Source organism: Saccostrea echinata, unplaced genomic scaffold, assembly GCF_033153115.1.
Source record: "Saccostrea echinata isolate AGI-Se365-2 ecotype Australia unplaced genomic scaffold, CSIRO_AGI_Sech_v1 ptg000056l, whole genome shotgun sequence".
NCBI lineage: Eukaryota > Metazoa > Mollusca > Bivalvia > Ostreida > Ostreidae > Saccostrea > Saccostrea echinata.
Window position 1 is genome coordinate 8,862,598 of NW_026889805.1, and position 22,165 is coordinate 8,884,762.

Sequence of the window (22,165 nt, forward strand, 5' to 3'; positions counted from 1 at the left end):
AAGGTCGCACATGCGTACTGATACAATACATTTGTTGTTTCTCTAGATCCAGGGACCCCGGTAGCAGACTGGAGGTTTTTGTAACCGTTATCACAGAAAAGTGGGAGGGAAAGTGTCATAAGCCACACCCTTTTATGTGTGCTTTATGATATTTCAGTATGGTAAGCGTGAATGCACCTAAAGTGTGCTGTCTCGGTTTGTTATGATGTGTGGTTTGCAGGCTACCACAGTGTTTACGTTTTTATGTCGGTGAAGTTGCTCTAAAATTAGGTGTTTTAGATAAATTCTCCAGTTTCAGCTATTTTTCATGTTATTTTTTAGTATCTTTTGTGGCATGTTCACATACTTTTGCAGATAATATATTGCATTAACATAGGATGTTGCCAACTACCCACAAGTGCATCAAGTTATATTCATGTGGGTCAAGGTAAAACGAAACATTACGTGCATAGGCAGGGAAATGAGAACATTTTGTCACATAATCATAATATTTTCGTTATCCTTGATGTAAATCGGTCCAGTAAAGTACAATAATGATAAGAATAACTCTTTCATTTTCACTAACCCCCTTATGATGGCCTATCTATTGCCCATCATGGATCGAGCCATATTTTATTATTGAGGCGTTCATTTAAGGAGTGAATTTGATTTTTGATATTTCATGAGGAAATAAATAGAAGATATTCAATGTTTTGTAGATGAATATGGATTTTATTTCACGAGTAGGACAGGATTTTTTTTATATTTTCACGAGTGCAAAGCACGGGTGAAAATATCAAAAATCCTGTCTCACAAGTGAAATAAATTCCAAAGTCATCTACAAAACATTGAATTTTCTGTTTATTACATTTTCTTTGATTTTCCCTTTGCCTCACATCTTCGTAAAACAGTGTCATAGGCTGTGACGTCATAGTTAAGCAGTTGAGACGTCATAGCTAAGCGATTAAGAGATTGAAAAATGTTGTAAACATGGATTTTTATAAATATATTTGGAGAAACTTTGGCAGTTTTATTCTATGTCAGGATGGTTCATTTACTTTCTCTATCTTCTGACAGGCAAGGGAGTTTAAAAAAAAACAAAAAAAAACACTCTTCGTTAAGGGAAGAAAAATCGAGAGTTTTGCCACACTTCTGATATTCTCACACTGTGAGAATACCATTTTGATACCCTTTCACACTGTGCCAGAATATCAGTTTTATCCAATAAATAAATAACAGTATTTCACATTTGAAAATGTAATAAATTAAACTCTTAAACAGTGAAATATCATTTTTTGCATACTTCATAGGAATGAACTGTTTTGCATATTTAATATTAATCAAACAATGTGCTTAACTTCAAAGAAAAACACCACAGTTGTGTTAATTGTCACTATTTTTGAAGCTAATATTTATTTTGAAAATGGGTGGATTTATTAAGCTTGTTAATTGTCATGTATATTTGAATATTATTCTTTTTATTAGTAGTAGAAGTAGATTTTTTTAATGCTTTATTTCTGTGTACTTGATGCAGTTAATAGATTATAAATAAATTGCACAGAAATTTTTAACACACACACCCACTTCACTCTTCACTCATACTTACATAAACAATAATTAATATTTTAGCCATATTTACAAACTATGTAAAAAAGCAAATTGTATGCAGCCTTTGTCTCTTAATATTCATCTTTTTTCTTAGCAATTAAGTTTCCAACATAAGTTTCCATTGTGTCCATACAGACTCAAATTTATCAGCAGTTGAATTTTTAACAGATATGTATATTTCCACATTATTGTACACTTTTAAATAGGCTACCAGTCCATTTAAATTTGGCATTTTAATATTTTTTAAACAATGAAAAATATCCTTTTTTTTTCTTTTTTTGGTTATTGTAAAAATATGTTCTTTATATTTCAGGACCAGAGTGACACAGGTCAGTATTGCATTCTTAGTCATTGATGAGCTTTTTGATAATGTTTTATACTCTGGAAAGAACTGTATTTAAAATTTCTCTTCCTGTTCTTCCATAATTTATATTGCAAAAGTAAAGTTTTACTCTATGTCAGGTATAGAACATACTCTTCTGAACATTTTTAAGTAACTTTCAATGTCAATGTATAGTAGAAAAGAAATTTTCAAAATGTCTGTATTGGATATTCTTATTAAATGATTTTTTAGACTGGGGAGGATGGAATACAAGAGATTCCATGGAAGGAGATTCTGTCTCCAGAATGGAGGATTCTAACCTCAGCATGGGGGACACAAAGGCTGATTCGGTGTATGGTGGCAGCAATATTGGGGTAAGACGTAGATACTATTAATAAGTTTTGGATAAAATCTTCATGTACTCTATATATGAGTGTTTTAACTTGAAACTTTCATGACTCCTATAAATATTTCAGAATGATGATGACTACAGTAATATGTATGATGAGTATAATGATTTTCATGAGGGATCAGATACTGAGGATGATGACGATGAAAATGAGCGTCCATACACGTCCACTCCACAATCCATGCCCTTTAAATTCATAAATGGAAAAGATGGAATGGGTAAACTAATCAAGATTGATATATATATAGAGAGACAGACAGACAGAGAGATGCATAATTGTGGAAAATCATTTTTGAAAATCTCTGATATTTACAGTAATATTGCTAATTGAATTGTAGCAACCTGTGAGAAGTGTGGTGCAGTGGGAATCAAGCATGCCTTCTACTCCAAGTCTAAGCGCTTCTGTAGCTTATCTTGCTCCAGGAGTTTTGCCACTTCTCAACGAGAGGGAAAACAGAGCCCAACAGGAAAGGGCGATGGAGTCATCTCTCCTTTGGTATAAAACACTGCTTCTATAATATGGACTTTCTCATTTATGTTAGAGGTTTAAAAAAATCATTAAATTTGATTTTACTCTTAATTTTAGCCTCCAAAGAAACCAGCAGCCAAAAAAATAGCCAACCAAAGCCATAATCAAAGACCCACGGACAATGTTCCTAGAACTCTGACCAAAAGAGCAGGTTCATATTCTTTTTTTTTCTTTTATCAATTATTTAAAAATCAAATCGAACAATTTAAATCACAATATTTCTTGCAATAAATATTTATGTTGGATTGGTCTTTATTAAAGGTGGATTGAAGGGCTTTGACTGGGGACCTTACCTTTCTTCTGGAGGGGCAGAAGCAGCACCTGTCAGCTACTTTAAGCATGTAAGTATGTGAAGAAATAACACTTTTCAGCTAGAGAGGACATGGAGTCACCATAAGTAAGTCCCCTAAAACCCCAAAATGAAATTATTTTGTAAACTAATTGTAGATAAACATTTGATTCTTTCATGCAACCATATTTAACCTATATTATTGATCACACAGTATTTTCAAATAGATTTTTATTCGCTTGGATCATAATAAAATTGATACTGAAATGATGTAGAAATGATATTTTTCACTCAGGCAATGAAATATGTATGTCTCGTTATGTTGTACTGTGTATATATTCGTCTTCCAGTGTCCAATGTTTGATAGCTGGCACAACATCACCACAGGGATGAAATTGGAGGTTGTTAACTTTGAAAGTGATCTCTCTGGCAATGCCTTCTGGATTGCCACCGTCATTAAAATAGCAGGTATTAGCATATACACTTCATATCAAAATTCTGTACCTTGTCTTTAGATCTTTAGTTCTAAATTGAAGTTGGAAGAAGCATAATACTATGATTTATGATGAAAAAATTTAAATGTTTTGTGAAGATTTTAAAGAATTTTATGGGAAATGTGTGTCTTATTCAACAAAGAGTTCATCTGATTTTGAAGCAGATGTTGGAAGCTGTTTTTAGCTCACCTGAGCTGAAAGCTCAAGTGAGCTTTTCTGATCACCCGTTGTCCGTCGTCCGTCCGTCTGTCCGTCACATTTTCAACTTCTTCTCAAGAACCACTGGGCCAATTTTAACCAAACTTGGTACAAAGTATCCTTGGGTGAAGGGGAGTGTAAATTGTTAAAATAAAGGGCCAAGTCCCCTTCAAAGGGGAGATAATCAAGAAAAGACAAAAATAGGGTGGGGTCATTAAAAAATCTTCTTCTGAAGAACCACTGGGCCAGAAAAGCTGAAACTTATGTGGAAGCATCCTGGGATAGTGTAAATTCTAAATTGTAAAAATCATGACCCCCGGGGGTAGGGCGGGGCCACAATAGGGAATACAAGTTTTACATTGAAATACATAAGAAAAATCTTTAAAAATCTTCTTCTCAAGAACCACTGGGCCAGAGAAGCTAAAACTTATATGGAAGCATCCAGGGGTAGTGTAGATTCTAAATTGTAAAAATCATGACCCCCGGGGGTAGGGCGGGGCCACAATAGGGAATCCAAGTTTTACATTGAAATATATAGGAAAAATTTTTAAAAATCTTCTTCTCAAGAACCACTGGGCCAGAAAAGCTGAAACTTATATGGAAGCATCCTGGGGTAGTGTAGATTGTATTTTGTTCAAATCATGACCCCCGGGGGCAGGGCGGGGCCACAATAGGGAATCCAAGTTTTACATTGAAATACATAAGAAAAATCTTTAAAAATCTTCTTCTCCAGAACCACTGGGTCAGAAAAGCTGAAACTTTTATGAAAGCATCCTGGGGTAGTGTAGATTCTAAATTGTTCAAATCATGACCCCTGGGGGTAGGGCGGGGCCACAATAGGGAATCCAAGTTTTACATTGAAATACATAAGAAAAATCTTTAAAAGTCTTCTTCTCAAGAACCACTGGGCCAGAAAAGCTGAAACTTATATGGAAGCATCCTGGGGTAGTGTAGATTCTATATTGTTCAAATCATGACCCCCAGGGGCAGGGCGGGGCCGCAATAGGGAATCCAAGTTTTACATTGAAATACATAAGAAAAATCTTTAAAAATCTTCTTCTCAAGAACCACTGGGCCAGAAAAGCTGAAACTTTTATGAAAGCATCCTGGGGTAGTGTAGATTCTAAATTTTTCAAATCATGACCCCCAGGGGCAGGGCGGGGCCGCAATAGGGAATCCAAGTTTTACATTGAAATACATAAGAAAAATCTTTAAAAATCTTCTTCTCAAGAACCACTGGGCCAGAAAAGCTGAAACTTATATGGAAGCATCCTGGGGTAGTGTAGATTCTATATTGTTCAAATCATGACCCCTGGGGGTAGGGCGGGGCCACAATAGGGAATCCAAGTTTTACATTGAAATACATAAGAAAAATCTTTAAAAATCTTCTTCTCAAGAACCACTGGGCCAGAAAAGCTGAAACTTTTATGAAAGCATCCTGGGGTAGTGTAGATTCTAAATTGTTCAAATCATGACCCCCGGGGGTAGGGCGGAGCCACAATAGGTATATTAAAAGAGGAGAATCTGGTAAAGAACAGCATGGCCAAAGTTACTCAGGTGAGCGATGTGGCCCATGGGCCTCTTGTTTCAATTTTGTTATGATTTACTGGAATTTTGCATGAGTAATAAGATATCCATAGGCAGAAAAGTTGGTTTCGCAGAAGTATATACTCTAAATGCTCTTTAGTTTTGTTTAAAAACAAAGAAAACATTAACAAGGATGCTGATTTTTCTGTTGTTGGACAGGGTACAAGGCCTTGATGCGTTATGAGGGCTATGCCAATGATCCATCGCATGATTTCTGGATCAACCTATGTACAGAAGAAGTACACCCTGTTGGCTGGTGTGCTACAAGTGGGAAACCCCTTGTTCCTCCAAAGTGTAAGTAATAAGATAATAAAGTGAAAGCCTTTTCTCAGCATAAAACCTGTGATTTTTAATTCATGAGAATGTTGAAATAACCTTTTGAATGTTGAATGTAGAATCTCCAAGTATGACTTGGACATAACTCTCATAGATTTCATTTCACTGAACAGATATACAGAACAAGTATGTGGATTGGAAAGAATACTTGGTGAAGAGGCTAACAGGCTCTAGAACGCTTCCTAATAATTTCTACAACAAGGTATGATGTGGCATGGTCATTTTTTATGCCCCCGGATCAAAAGGTCCCGGGGGTATATTGTTTTTGTCCTGTCTGTCTGTTTGTCTGTTTATCTGTTTGTCTGTTTGTCCGTTTGTCTGTTTGTCCGTTTGTCTGTTTGTCTGTCGTCAACTTTAACCTTGCCCATAACTTTTGATTGGTTGGAGCTATGACTTTCATATTTCACATGTGTATTCCTTGTGACAAGACCTTTCTTTGGGTACCATCATATTTGACCTTTTGACCTTGACCTTGGAGTTTGACCTACTTTTGCAAAATTTTATGAGACTTTAACCTTAGCCATAACTTCTGAACAGTTGGTGCTTGGGGTTTCAAACTTCACATGTGTATTCTTTGTGACAAGGCCTTCCTTTGGATACCAACAATTTTGACCTTGACCTTGGAGTTTGACCTACATTTGAAAAACTTTAACCTTGGCCATAACTTTTGAACAGTTGGTGCTTAGGGTTTCAAACTTCACATGTGTATTCCTTGTGACAAGACCTTCCTCTGGATATCAACCACTTTGACCCTTTGACCTTGACCTAGGAGTTTGACCTACTTTTGAAAAACTTTAACCTTGGCCATAACTTTTGAATGGTTGATGCTAGGGCTTTCATACTTCACATATGTAATCCTTGTGACAAGACCTTCCTTTGGATACCAACCTATTTGACCCTTTGACCTTGACCTAGGAGTTTGACCTACTTTTGAAAAACGTTAACCTTGGCCATAACTTTTGAATGGTTGGTGCTAGGGCTTTCATACTTCACATGTAATCCTTGTGACAAGATCTTCCTTTGGATACCAACCACTTTGACCTTGACCTTGACGTTTGACTTTTATTCAAAAAACTTTAACCTTCACCATAACTTCTGAACAGTTGTATCTAGGTCTTTCAAATTTCATAGGTGTATTCCTCGAGACAAGACCTTTGTTTGGGTATCAACATTTCTTATCTTTTGGCCTGGATTTTGACTTGCATTTGAAGAAACTTTAACCTTCGCCATAAGCTGCCATACGGGGGCATCAGTGTTTCACAAACACATCTTGTTTTTTTTTTTTACAAGCTTTCTACATATTGTCTCAGAGGTGAATCTAGAATGCCTTTTTTTTTTTTCATGGATTACACTATATTTTTCTCGTTGTCCCACTTGAAAACCTTGTATGTGCCATATGTTATGCAAGAAATTTATGATTCCTGCTGTTGAGCTTTTAAAGTGCATCAGGTTCAAGATTTAAAAAATATGATTGGGTGTAATGTTCATAATTATGAATAGTTTTTTAAATGGCACCAATTGAAAAGAAAGCCAAGTTGTTGAAAGTTACTCTGAGTGGACGATAGTAATTATGGTAACACTGATGCATATTTTATTGTCAAAGGAAACCTTGCAAAACTTGAAGATTGTGAAAAAAATGACAGTGTTCAGATATTCATTTCTGGAATTCAGATGTTCGTTTCAGGAAAGTTGGTTAAAAAAAGTAACCTTTCCTTTCCAAAAATGATAAAGAAATGTTTGGTACATTGTGTCAACATAATGACTCTTGTGTGTTAATTAAAGAACTTCTTGTAAGATCCGTAAACCATATTGACATCTTTATTTATAGTCAAATATTAAATAATGTATATGAATCAGAACAATTAACATATGCGTCCTTCAATTTTAATAAAATAGCTTGGAGAAAATTTAAAGGTACATGTGCTAAAATTAGAGATTTTGCAGTGAAAACCTATTTGGGACAACTTCCCCATTGTTGAAGCTATGGGGGAGTTGGCCAACTGTCACTAATTTCCAGGTTTACCTCTGTTGACTGTATACCGTATATACTCGCCTATAAGTCGGTTTTTTGGGAGTTAAATTTTGGTCCAAAACTCTATGTCCGACTTATAGGCGAGTCATAAAAAGCTTAGTATTTTCCTGGACGCCGAAATGTAGTATTTTATAAACATTTCCCATGATTATCATTGAACAACGTCTGGATATATTATATCATTTACGTATTCTAAGATTATACATAAAATACAAGTATTTACGTATTTTAATAACTTTATTTTCATCTTAAGTGTGCATTATGTATTTTTCTTAATGATCTTAGATTAAATATTGGCGTCATGTTTAAAAATATTAATTGAAACCAGGTTAAAACATTAGAGCATTGATATTAAATTGTCAACTGATTCTGGCAAAAAGTTGTACCGACTTATAAGCGGGTCAATGGCAAATCCCTCCAAAATAACCTCAAAAAATACAACCGACTTATAGGCGGACCGACTTATAGGCGAGTATATAAGGTAACTTAATCAGTAGACTTTCTTTCATGATGTCTTGGATTTTCAGGTGGTGGAATCTATAAATAGTCATGGATTTAAGCACCACATGCAGGTGGAAGTGGTGGACAAAATGTGTGTGTCAGCGATGCGCGTCGCTAAAGTAGAGGAGATCATAGGTGGGAGATTAAGACTACAGTATGCTGACACAAAGGTTTGTCTTCATAAAAACATTACTTAATCGTGGCATGAAACTAAAATTTCAGACCAATATACATGTAACTTTAAAGAGATCTTGATTGTAATTTTTTTTTGAATGTTTTTTCAGGAGGAGGATGACTTTTGGTGTCATTGTAGATCTTCCCTGGTTCACCCTATTGGTTGGTCCCAGCAGATGGGACACAAACTGCATGCTACAAATGGTATGTCACTCATTATTGGTAGGATATTTATTTCTAGGTATCATTTATATCTTTTTAATGTAATACATGTATATACATCCTTTGTATTTTAGACTACAGAAATAAGTGCTTAAATAAAATTGCTGTTGAGAAATATGATGCCAATGATGCTACTCCAAGCTTGTTTTCCAAAGTAAGTATTTTTTTATTTTATTTTTGTAATCTTTTGTCTGGTTTGGTTTTAGCTCTACTGGTCAGAGATGGTAAGGTGTCCATTGTTCTTCCATCTTCCTGTAAACAATTTTTCAAAATTCTAAGTACTACAGTTTTGGTCCAATACGTTCTATTTCCATAATGGAAGAGTTATACTTCTTAGTGCACTCTTTTGTGAAAAAGTCGGAAAATGTACAAATCTCGCGGGATTTCTGGGACAAACGTAACATAAACATGTAAACAATATGTTGAATGTCGATGAACAACTCCTAAGAAAATGCAAATGAAATATTTTATTGTTGTGGACTTTATATACATCAAGAGTAGGAATGACAACAATAACAATTTATATCTATTGTTGATCGTACGTATCTTTTTATTGTATGGTACATCTAAATACAATACACATGCCTCGGAAATGTCGTATTTTTTATTAATGGATGATAAATTTAGGGTTCTCGCTCTCTTACATATGTCTTTTAGTTCTTCTACTCTTTAATTGGAATGACAAATACATTTAACATTTAAAATTGGATTGAGATTGGCATGTTTTGTATTATCCGCAACGCCATGCTGTCCCAGTCGGACGACCAAACGCGCCTCTAATTTTGAAGAGTTCACTAATGGAAATAGAACGTATTTCAATAAGACTTGGTACATGAGTACCTTGTACTAAGATACACAATTTTATATATCGGTTTTAAATTTTGTTCCCATAGTTACTTAAAATAGAAATTTCTTTTAAAGTCTTTCAAATCACTCCCCTCCTACAATTTTGGTTCAATTCAAAAAGAGCACAAGTACACTATACACTATATTAAGATACACCAACTACACACCAGAAGAGCTTCAGTTATCAGAGATTTCTGGTTTTTTAATAGTTTGGAACAGTCTGTGCATTTATTTATCTTTCAAGTACCGTATTGATCCTGTTTTTTTCTTCCAGATGAAAGATACTCCAAATGGAATGAAATTTCAGGTTGGAACAAAGTTGGAAGCAATTGACCCATTGAACCTCTCTGCCATTTGTGTTGCTACTGTAATGAAGGTATGTGTACAGTAAATCACTTTTTATTCGGGAGAACTTTATTTTCACGTAATTACGCTGTTTGTATTGTTGTAAATTTAAAGTTTGATGAAGTTTTGGGCCTAAGAAAGGGTTTCAATACAGCATATTCTTTTTTCTTAGAGAGAGATAGAGCTATATGTCTGGATTGAGCATTATCACTATATAGTATCTTGTTTATATATATAGGTGCTAAAGAATAACTACCTGATGATCGGTATAGATGGATCCATGGCAGAGAATGGATCTGATTGGTTCTGTTATCATGCCACATCACCATGTATATTTCCTGTGGGATTCTGTGAAATTAACGGCTTAGATCTTACTCCACCCAGAGGTTTGTAATCTGCTAGCTAAAATTGTGTAAAAGTATTTTGGGTCAAATAACATTAAAGTTATACCTGAATTCCACATCAGATATAAGTCTAAACTATTAAAAATATGTATTTTAGGTCATAAAGGTCCTTTCAGATGGTTTGACTACCTTAAACAGACAAAGTCTGTTGCAGCACCTGTGAAACTGTTTGATAAGGTAATTACATCTTTTAAAACAGTTTTTAAAGTTATAAATTGATTTTTTTCCAATATCAAAATTACATTGGTAAGGAAAATAAATTCAAAATTGTCCTCTTCAGGACATACCAAAGCATGGATTTAAGGCTGGAATGAAGATTGAAGCTGTAGATTTAATGGAGCCAAGGTATGTTTAGAACATTGTTAGTACATTAGATTCTACATATATACCGTATAATGGGTATTTTCTGCGGTTGGAAATTTTTGCGATTTAACCCCTAAAAGATAGTAAATTAATTTCTGCGTTTTCAATTTCTGCGGTTGCATTATACCGCAGAAAATATATATACTGGGTATGATCACCAAACTCTAAGAATTATCAGATAGCTGCCATGTTTACGTTTCATAAATTCATTGAGACATATTGATCAAAGGTGCATGAGAACTGGTATTAAGCTATTAAGCTTAATTAAACTACTATCTTTTAGTTAGTCTTTGTAACATTATGTCGAGTCCCAATTGAAATGAATTATTACAGTATCAGTCCACCCAAGCAACAATAAAAATCTTTATTCTACATTGTAACAAACGTTTTATGCGATCTATTAAATTTTTTAAATATATAAATAATTAATGCATCCAAGCCATATTCTAAAAATACACTTAAAGTTAAGTGCCATCAAAATTGACCTAGTGTTTATATTTTTAGCTCAAACAAACATTTGCATAATCAAGTAATCTAAAGTTGACCGTATACAATCACAGGTGCCATGTGCAATGAGGCGTAACTAATCCTGTCAGTCGTCTGCATTGAGTGACAATCAAGCCACATTGTGTATACAAGGAGTAATTATGGTCTCAAGATAAAACACAAGATTGAAAAAAGTGTGAAAAAAAGAAAGAAAAGCTAATATGTGTTGCTTGTAGCTATCGGAGTTTGGACGAATAATTGCGAAATCTCTTTTAGTCATTTACATTTAGGCCTACATGCATATCCGTATAAAATAAAGAAATAGGTACAAGAAAAGATGTTTTTGTATAAACTTATTAAATTGATATTATTTACAAGTACGTTTTGATTCAATTTATTTTGGACAAATCCTGACATCTAAAATCTTCGAATTTCGATGACACCCGAATATTCTCGCTAACGAGGACGTGTCCACTAGTGAGTCTGCGGACGCATAGTTTTTAAGAACCTTGCGTCCCAAATAATTTTGCTACGTCTAGTACGCAGATTCTTGCGTTAATGAGAATCCTGTGACATAAGTACAACTTATCATACTTGCATGTATAAAATATATATCTGAAGAAATATTGAAAAATATTTTGCGATTGTAATTTTTGCGGATTTATCCTATCCGCAAAATTCCGCAAAAATTGGACATCCGCAGAAAATACCCGTTATACGGTATCAACCTACCAAGTTCATGTGCCCTATAATAATCACCATTCCCATCTATTCATTAGTAGGACTGTGTATTGTGAGAGGAAAAAGTATCATGATGTATTACAATATTTCAGAAAAATATTGCAGTATATCATGATATATTAGGTTTTTTTAATTTGCTAGTTTCTCCACAATTCTTTATTGATTTTAAGGAAGAAAAAAAATAGATTTCACTTTCTTTTTTCCAAAAATCTTATTCTAATATAGTCTATTGCCATTTCACTTCTCTTTTTAAATGCTAGAAAAAGAAATTTGACTTTTCTTTTGGATATTTTATAATTTCTGCCATTTTGTTTATGCAGACATTAATTTTGAGATAAGAATGTGCCCATTATACACTTCCAGAAAGTATTAAAAAAAATTGATACTTCACTTTGTATCAGTGTATCATATCAACCCCCTCTACTTTACAATATATTGATGTATCAGTGTATTGTTACACCTTTATCCATTAGTCTGTACATGTAAATTCATCAACATTTTAGACAAATGATTGCTCAGTCCACTACAAGGTCAGGATTACTGATATAAGTGTTGTGTATAGTTCCTATGACATTTTTCTAGGTGTACAAGCATTTGTTAATAAATTCTTATAATAAGCCCATTTTGTTTTAGACTTATCTGTGTGGGAACGGTGTCACGAGTGGTTGGACGCTTGCTGAGGGTCCACTTCGATGGTTGGGAAAATGAGTATGACCAGTGGGTAGACTGTGAATCACCCGATATGTACCCAGTGGGCTGGTGTGAGGTTATGGACTACAGTTTGGAGGGACCAAGGGTCAAAGGTCAGGGGACATTTTTCTAATGAAAAAAAAATGATACCAAATGTAATCTACATGTAGGTTCACAAATTCATGTTAAAAAAATGCTATAGTAACATACAACAAAAAATCTTATCTGGATATAATTATTTTCAGTGGAACAAATACCCCAAGTAATGTCTACACACAAAATGTCGAAGGAACAGAAAAAACGCAAAGGCAAAACCCAAATCTACAAAGGCCCAAGAAAGAGTAAGAAAACCGGTTAGCTATACATGTAGAAGTGGATTGATTCTACATTTCATATTTTGTATTTCTGTAGTTTCTTATGAAGCATGTGTCAAGGTTCCTAACCTAGCTTATAGCATTAATCTTTGAAGCACTAGTGGCAATGAAGTTTATCTACTCACATGTTTGATTAGAATAGTACTATTATATGTCTTATTAATTCATGTACATGTTTATACATCTGTTAATCCTTTGCATGAAAATGCAACATTTAAAAACTATCAAACAGATAAGATTATAAACTGTGTCTTCTAAGTAGCCATTGAAAGTTTTCATTTCATACATGTATAAACATCTGTCCAGAGATACTGTACAATTAATATGATTAAAATTGCAATCTAAAAAACAAACTGAAAATGTTATAGTTAGGTATATTGAAACAATTATGTTAGTGTACTGATATAAATCTATGTAATTTGAAATTTTGACAGAGAGGAAGACAAAGTTTGGATCCCCGTTATCTGATCAGAATCAGAGGTCTCTGCAGGAGAACAATAGAGACCAGGGATTTCTCTCCTACGGCAGCCGCACACGCCCCGCCCACCACAGTATCCCCCACCTAGTCGACCCTGTCGTGTCTTCAGGCACTAAAGGTCAACTTCAGCAAAAATAATGCCTATCTTAACATTTTGAGAATTTTTTAAAAATATTGAAATAATATTTATACCTCCACAAAAGAAGTTGGAGATATACTGGAATGACCATGTCCATCTGTCTGTAGACATATTCTGTCCAGAGATGATCTCTGAAACTACTGAATATTTTTTTTTTTCTCAAACTTTGTAGAATTAATATATATATCATCTGAACTAAGGTACCTATTATTTCCAGGTTGATTTGTAACAATTATAAAGATTCAATTTTTTTTCAAATCATAGCCCCAGGGAGTAAGGTGGGGCCACAATAGGGGATCAAAGTTTTACATGGGGAAACATTTTAAAATTATCTTCTGTAAAACAAGAAGGCCATGTTTAGTTAAAGTAAGATGCAGTCATCCTTAGGTAGTGCAGATACAAGTTTGTTCAAATCATGTCCCCAAGGGGTATTGTAGGGCCACAATGGGGGATCAAAATTTTACATGGGAATATATAGGAATATGTTTAAAAATCTTCCTCTCAGGAATGGCAGGGCAATGATTAGTTATCATTAAATCCAACCATCTGCAGGTAGTGCAGATTCAAGTTGTTCAAATCATTGCCCCATGGGGTTGGTTGTGGTCCATGGGCCTCTTGTTTAAGATTTCATTGTACATAACTTCTGTGCAGTCAGAGGAGTGAATTTCTTGCCAGGGCATAACTTCGTAATGGAGAAACTCCAGAGCATAATACCTTAAACAAAGGTCGCTCATGTCCAGAAATGTGCCTTGACTCGGTCCAGGGATTATTCTGGACAAGGTCAAGGTTATAAGGTACGAAAGTATTAAATTACTGAGATAGCCAAAACTTTGAAATAGAAAATAAGTAGAAGCCTAATCTTAAAGCAAAGGTTGCTTGTGACTCAAAGGTATGCCGACACCCTAACCCAGGGTATTAGGACAAGGTCTAGGTCAAGTGTTTTAAAAAATGAAAAATTCTTGCCATAGCCATAACTTTGGTGTAGATAAAAACTTAAGAAGATTATACTAGACACAAAGGATGCTTGTGACTTGACGTGTAACAAACCTGCACCGAGGTCAATCAGACAGGTAAAGGTCACTGGGTGTTTATCAAAATATTCATGTCCACAACATGACTATAATTAAATAACTTCCAAAGATCATATTGCCCAAAGGATTTATTATGGACAAAGGAAATGACATGACCCAGACCAAAGTCTTTAAGACAAGGTCACAGAGATCAGAGAGGTATCTTGGAAATGTAAATTATGTAAGACAAAACTTTTTTATCGCAGGTGTATCTGTAGGTGATACTTGGCATACAAATGATTGTGACCAAGAGGTATGTCAAGATTCTATCCCTTATAGGTGTGTATAAATGTTCCTCAGGCCTTTACATTTTGGAGGCTTGGACTGTGGATGAATTTTTGCACTCAACACAATCATTAATCTTGGCCATTAACATTCTTCATTCAGTTATTACATTTGCGCAAGATTCATGCTATGGGAATTTACAGTATAATTTTTTTTAACAAGATGGCAAAGTTCTTTTTTAAGCTATTTTAAAGTGAGCTTTTTTCCTAATTGTCCTGCAGGGGTATTAGTCCTATTAAGACAGTTCTTGTTTACAAAATAGTTTGTTCTGTCAAATTTTCCAGTTGAATACATTTTCCTTATTTTATCTTATTTTTTCTGTTATAGGACCCTCAGAGATGGAAACCTCTGACACAAGTACAAATGATGGACCACCACAATTAAGTCCTCATTCCATCACAGAAAACCAGTCAAAACCCTTATCACAAACTGCAGTTCATTCAGATAACCAGTCAAAACCATTGTCTCAACCATTTGTAAAACAGGAACCAATGGATACATCAGATAATCAATCCAATACCAGCATTTCAATGTCACCAAATGGGAAAACAGCCCTGTCTAATCTCCTATTGTCCAAAACTACCAATCATGTCAAAACGGTCACTCCCTCAACTTCCCAGGGTAATGAACAAATGTCATTACTTGCTGCACGTCAGTCAACCGTGTCGCCTGACCAGTGGTCCGTATCAGATGTCTGTTATTTCCTCAAGTCACATGACTGTGCTTTCTACTGTGAAAGCTTTGTTAAAATGGTAATTATAACACATGTTAATGCTTGTACATTTAACAAGTTATGTAAGTTCTGGGATTTTTAATATTTGATTTTATACAGATTATTTCTCTATCTTACATATCTTGTTTATAGGGGATAGATGGGCAGAAGTTGTTATCCCTTACCAAGGAGCAGATTGCCAGCATCACAGGAATGAAAGTAGGTGCTTCCCTGAAGATCTCAGAACTTGTTCAGCAGCTCAAATCCAGATGCAGCAAAGTGTGAAGTTGGAGGAACTCAGCAACTCCTTTGCATCAAAGTGTGTCCAGTGCAAGGCAGCTTAATCATACAGATTCCACAGATATCTGATTCATACTGCTTTAATCTAACCAGCTGACGAAACTAGTGCAATTCACTGTCAAATTGCCACTATTGCTACTCAATACAATGAATACTAGTTGTAATACAATGTATTGTGATAGTGGACTGCATATGTTGATTATTGATGCATATTTTCTTTCCTTTACAGACATTTGAAAATCGTTGTTTTAAGAATATTGACACTGTTTATGTAATCAGAGTTTCTCAAATTGCATTTTCATGTTGTGTATAATTGTTATTGTAAATGAAAAGATCCTATATTTTAGTATGCCTTTTGGTAAGTGTTATTTTGATGTAAAGATTAAGGTATAAAATTGATCTGAGACATGGGCATTGATTTTAGAACGGGGTACAGATAATATACATTGTACATTAATTCCCTGTATACTGAGCATTATTGTAGCATGGTGTCAATAAGCACTGCCATAAAATAAATTTATCAATGAATTGTTTTGGCACTTTGCAATAAAAACACAATGTAATAGTTTGCAAAAACACAGTGTAACAAGGAATGATTGGGTATAAATAATATTTTTTAATTCAACTGTAATTTTGCCAAATAATGTTACTAAGAGATAAATTTAAATAAGTGATTAAGAATGTATTAAAAGTAAGGCTGCTGTCTGTAAAGTTACAGTAAGTATTAGATAAGGTGTTATCTTGTACAGAACCAGTTACAATATCTATACACATTTGAATATTAAGTTAGATTTTATTTACTTGTTTATTTCATTTATTAAAAACTCAAGTGTTGAGGAATTTGTGTTATTGTGTTGTAATTAGCGCTGTAAGGTAAGAAGAATTTGGTCAAAGTTTTGTAACTAATTAATCACTGAATTAGTCAACAGAATAACCTTTAACTATTTAAAAACTGAATATTTAGACATTGATCAAATATCAAGATACAATCATATATGAACATATATCATTATACTTCATTTCCATAATTCAGTAGGAATCTGCAAAAAACAATTTTCTTATGAAATTGATCTTAAAATGAGATTTGTAATGAAAATGACTAAAAAAAAAAACAAAAAACAAGATGCCCAAGGGCCTTAACAGTCACCTGAGTATAATGTAACACTGTATAGGATCCATAGATTGAAGTGTAAAATGAAGTAAGCTGATAAATGAAGCTGTTTTGCCCAAAGGCAAGAGAAATAGGATGATCAGGGATCAACAAAATTATTTATTAAGCTTGATCTATTTACTTGCCTGTTCTTGCCCCATTTGTCACTTTACCAATGCGGACTAAACAAAATGATAGTTCTTGACCACTATTTGTAAACCCATCTCATTCCCTCTCACATTGGCCTCTCTTGGTATTTGAAGAACATTTAATGTACAAAAATAAGGTATTTTTGTCCTATTTTTAATTTTTTATTCTTTACAAGTCTACCTGACCATTAAAAACTATGAAAGTACTTTTTGTAGTAAATATTATGAAATTTCTTGTATAATTCTGTTATCCATTTGACATTTCATTTACATTATTTACACTAATTAATTATCATAGGCGAATAGCAAAGGGGAATGACCTTTTTTCAATAGTATACAAATTAATAAGTTGGCTAAGTGGTGCAGAATTTCAAAAATCTCAACATTAAAAAAATACCCTTGGTTATAGATGCCCAGGAGCAGAGAAGATTTCCAAAGAAATGTATTCTCATTATATACAGTGTATTCAATAGCCCCCCCCCCCCCCTGAACCCCTAACCCTGGGGTTACTAATCCTTTCACAATTTTGGAAGAGGCATCCTTGCTCATCATAACTACTGTTATGCATTTGGTCTGTTTACTCAGTACCAAGGAGCAGAGAAGATTCGCAAAGAAATGATGCACTTTCTCTATATAATTGATAAAGCCCCCCCCCCCCCCTTCTCACAGAACACCTGAGACCATAAATTATACAATTTTGGGAGAGGCACTTTTGTTCATCATAACTATACACTTAGTTTATCTGCTCAATACCTAGGAGCAGAGAAGAAGATTTTCAGAGAATTGATACATGTTCACTATATAATCTATAGAGCCCCACCCTAACACCAGAACCCCTGTCCCAGCCATGAAAATCACAACTTTGGGAGAGGCACCCTTGCTCATCATAACGATGCATTTGGTTTGTTTGTTTGCTTAATACTCCAGAGCAGAGAAGATTTTCAAAGAAATTATGCACTAAACACAAATTTCAGTTTTGGAAGAGGCACTCTTGATCACCATAACCATGCAATTAGTGTAACTACAAATACCAAGGAGCAGAGAAAAAGGTTTTCAAAGAATTAATGCATTTTCGTGATATAATCAAGAGAGCTGTGCCCTGACACTAGTACCCTTTACCTAGGGTCATGAAATTCACAATTTTGGAAGAGGCACCCTTGATCATCACAGCTATGCACAAGGTTTCTTTGCTTTGTATCCAGGAGCAGAAAAGAAGATTTTTGAAGAATTCATCCACTTTCACTATATGACCTTTACAGCCCCACCTCCTGAGCCCCTAACCCCGGCCCGGGCCCATGTTATATGAATTTCAAAATGTTGGTAGAGGGCTATATGAATTTCAAAATGTTGGTAGAGGGCTCAATGCTTATTACAATCTTGCCAACAATTTGACTGCTTGGTGTCCAGGAGTAAAGAAGAATGTTTTTAAAGATAGCATTAATTTTGATGGTTTTAGCCCCACCCCTATGGCTCCAGGGGGGCAGGGACCTTGAAATTCATGATTTTTGTAACCCTTTACCCGTTGATGCTTTATTTTAAAATTGGTTGAAATTGGTTCAGTGGTACAAGAGAAGAAGATTAAAATGTTCAAAAGTTTACGACGCACGATGACGGACACACAAGATGGCAATAGGTCACCTGAGTGACTCAGGTGACCTAAAAAAAAGATTTCTGACAACTCTATTATACTGAAAGAGCAATTTTTATCTATTATTTTTTATGGACTAGCAAATATTTGAGCTGGTCCTCCGGTAGGATTGAATACTCAGCTATAGTCACTTGGAAAATGAAGTAAAATGGTAATATTTGCCAATGATCTTTGAGCAGAGTTGTGGAAAAAATGGAAAAAGAAATCAATTTTATCCCTTTTCTAAGTTTTTATACACGTATCTTCATAGTAACGCATAAATAAGAATGTTTATTTTTAGCTCTACTGGTCAGAGACCAGAACAGCTTATGCGATAGGTGTCCATCGTCCATCCGTCTGTCTGTAAACAATTTTTCAAACGCTACTCCTCCTACAGATTTGGTCTGATTTTAATATTACTTGGCACACAAGTAGACTACACTAAAATACATAATATAGTGCATCGGTTTTTAATTTTGATGAACGGTGTTGCCATGGTTACTAAAAATAGAAAATTCCTTTAAAATGCTACTCCTCCTACAGTTTTGGTCTGATTTTAATATAACTTGGCACACAAGTAGACTACACTAAGGTACATGATTTAGTGCATGTGTTTTTGACTTTGATGAACGGTGTTGCCATGGTTACTAAAAATAGAAAATTCTGTGAAATACTTCCAAAAGGCTACTCCTCCACCAGTTTTAATCTGATTGTAATATATCTTGCCACAAAAAGACTAAATCAAGGATCATTATTCTATTTATTGCTGTTGCATAGTTTTAAGTGCAAGTGCTAATTTTCTTTTCCTTCGATATAAATACAAACCAGTAGAGCTACTGTCTCATCAGAGACTTCTGGTTAGATAATTGAATTTTTATGATGTACAACAATTAAAAACAATCCCCTCATGGGTTTAACTACTATGTTATCCTGTTTATTTAAGTTTATATGTAATAAAGACACATTTTGATGGTTAATAATATTTGGACATTATTTCCATTTCTACCTGTGCTCACTTGATTTATGGTTTTCATGACTCAGATGACAGTAATGAAGGAGGAAAAATCTAAGAAGATCTAATGAAGGGAAAAATAATTTTGGTGTGATTTAATTACCTATAGGAATTACTTTGAAAAAAAGAAAACTTGAATCCTTCAACCAAGAATACTTTCCTCGATGGAACCCACGGGTATCTTCTCCCATTACACTACACTCAACCTGGGTCTGTAGTGTACACGTAGATAAAAAAAAAATTGTGGGTTCCGAAGATGAAATGCTTTGTGCCGTGTTCAAAACTGACCCAGTGGTTCTGAATATGATAATGAAAAAGTTAATAATGATGAGACAACACCAACAACAAACAAATGATCACAAAAGCTCACCAGATTCTTGGTTCAGGTGAGCTAAAAGGAATCCCTGTCCGAAAGCGATAAATCAAAACGGCAATAGTTAGGTTGCTTTGTATTAAGATTTTTTTTTAATATTTGGAACTTTTAGGAACTTTTTTTCTTGCCTTATTTAATGATCCAAAGTATATATATTAACTATTATAGGTTCTGACGACACGTACGTTCCTCAAATATCTATATTGTATTTCCTTGCAGTTATATATCAAAAAACATTCATAATTGTCATTCTCTTGTGAATTCTAAACTATTTTCAAAATGTTTTGAAAAATAATTACATCAAAAACTGTGATATTGGCCATTCAAGTAATTTCAAAAAGGATTACATAGGAAACATCATCCTCTGGTATCTTGCAAAGATGCCTGGTAACGTATCTTAATTTCTTTTAGGAAACTTATTAAAGTAGAAATACTTCAATGACAAATTCTCGGGGAAAATTATATATTACTGAGGAACGTGACGTCTGACCTTAAGGGTTATGTAGGCACATGATAAATTTCGTTCTATCCAGTCATCTGGTTCAGAGCTTGTGAGACTCGTACATGTATACAGTGTATCCACGTAATTCCAATTTTGGTAGGCTTAGTATTTTCAGCACCAACTTAGTCCCCACACTGAAACATAAATGCTGGTCCCAGTGGGCATTACTTTTAGTAGAGGATTCAGTACTCACGTAAACTTGCAAACAATTCGTCAGCTCCAGGTTCAAGAATTTTAAAGACGAGGTCTGACCAACTAAGCCTTCCCTGGGGCCAGGAATTTCACAGTTTTTGTACATAGCTAATTATAATTAAGGTAGTCCGATCCTCAGGTTCCGCAAATCAGCTTTTCAGTAATTGAAAATTCTCACAAAAATGTCTTGGATGTGACAGAATAACGTGTATTTACCCATGGTATTTCTTCAAAGTTCATCACTAAAGTTAATCATATTATACTGGGAAAATTATCATATCTCGAGTATATTTTCAGTAAATGCGAATTAAAGCACCAGCTATGGATTTTCTACTTGAAAACTGATCAACATATGTATTTTTGGATTCAAAATTATAGGTATCCAGGCATTTGGAGAAAATTGCACGTTTTGCACACTTATACAGTAATTTAGTTCTTCTATTTACTTCCATTGTTATAAAATACATAGTGTAAAAGGTTTTTGTTAGCATTGCAAGACATCCCAGATCACTTCTAATTTCATATCATGTTAATATGCACCGGGATCCAATGCTACATTGAAGGAAATTTGATTTCTCTAAAAATGAATTCATTTTTTTTTCTTTTCTGGGGTACAAATGTCAACTTTTTATAACATCATTTCTAAGACTTCAAAGAAGCTTAAACCATATTAAGATGCATAAAATGAAAATTGTTGCAAGAAAATATTTCAATTTCAAGCTCCATTTTGAGATTTTTTTTAATTAAATAATAGATATAAGAGTTATAATTCCTACCCGAGGATCGGATATCCTTAAGTAAACAATTTGTGTAATAGATGACCATTAAGAAAAAAACCCAAAAATTTCCGTCGAGACTGCAGCTCTACTGGTTTTTACTTTTAAAGGAAAAGTAGCACTTGGACTTGAGACTTTGCAACTGTAGGAGGAGTTGCGTTTTGAAAGTATTTCACAGAAAATTCTATTTTTAGTAACTATGGCAACACCGTTCATCAAAAACCGATAAACAGAATCATGTATCTTAGTGTAGTCTACTTGTGTGCTAAGTTATACTGAAATCTGACCAAAACGGTAGAAAGAGTAGCGTTCTGAAAGTATTCACAGAAATTTCTATTTTTAGTAACCATGGTAACACCATTCATCAAAAACCAATGTAAAGAATTATGTATCTTAATGTAGTCTATTTGTGTGCCAAGTTATACTGAAATCAGACCAAAACTGTAGGAGTAGCAATTTGAAAAATTGTTT

General features: G+C 34.3%; 1 protein-coding gene across 2 annotated transcripts; it reads left to right on the plus strand.

Annotated features, from left to right (window-relative positions):
- The first annotated feature begins 5 nt into the window (after positions 1 to 5).
- LOC133173756 (MBT domain-containing protein 1-like) lies at positions 6 to 16,747 on the plus strand. Of its 2 annotated transcripts, none has more exons than XM_061308779.1 (22): positions 6 to 161; positions 1,901 to 1,916; positions 2,162 to 2,283; positions 2,386 to 2,536; positions 2,657 to 2,814; positions 2,905 to 2,998; positions 3,109 to 3,188; positions 3,487 to 3,604; positions 5,575 to 5,709; positions 5,865 to 5,953; positions 8,311 to 8,454; positions 8,569 to 8,662; positions 8,755 to 8,834; positions 9,801 to 9,902; positions 10,110 to 10,257; positions 10,373 to 10,452; positions 10,556 to 10,620; positions 12,499 to 12,668; positions 12,801 to 12,908; positions 13,364 to 13,525; positions 15,229 to 15,653; positions 15,767 to 16,747. In XM_061308779.1, the coding sequence occupies exons 1-22, from the start codon at positions 159 to 161 to the stop codon at positions 15,896 to 15,898; spliced, it is 2,676 nt and encodes an 891-aa protein (XP_061164763.1). In that variant the 5' UTR covers positions 6 to 158; the 3' UTR covers positions 15,899 to 16,747. The 2 variants fall into 2 exon arrangements, with proteins under 2 accessions (XP_061164763.1, XP_061164764.1); XM_061308780.1 differs by having other exon boundaries at positions 12,801 to 12,896.
- The last annotated feature ends 5,418 nt before the right edge of the window (positions 16,748 to 22,165 follow it).

Coding starts and splice junctions, on each gene's coding strand:
- LOC133173756 (XM_061308779.1), top strand. Junction 2,284..2,385: donor ATGGTGGCAGCAATATTGGG/GTAAGACGTAGA, acceptor TAAATATTTCAG/AATGATGATGACTACAGTAA. Junction 5,710..5,864: donor ACCCCTTGTTCCTCCAAAGT/GTAAGTAATAAG, acceptor TTCACTGAACAG/ATATACAGAACAAGTATGTG.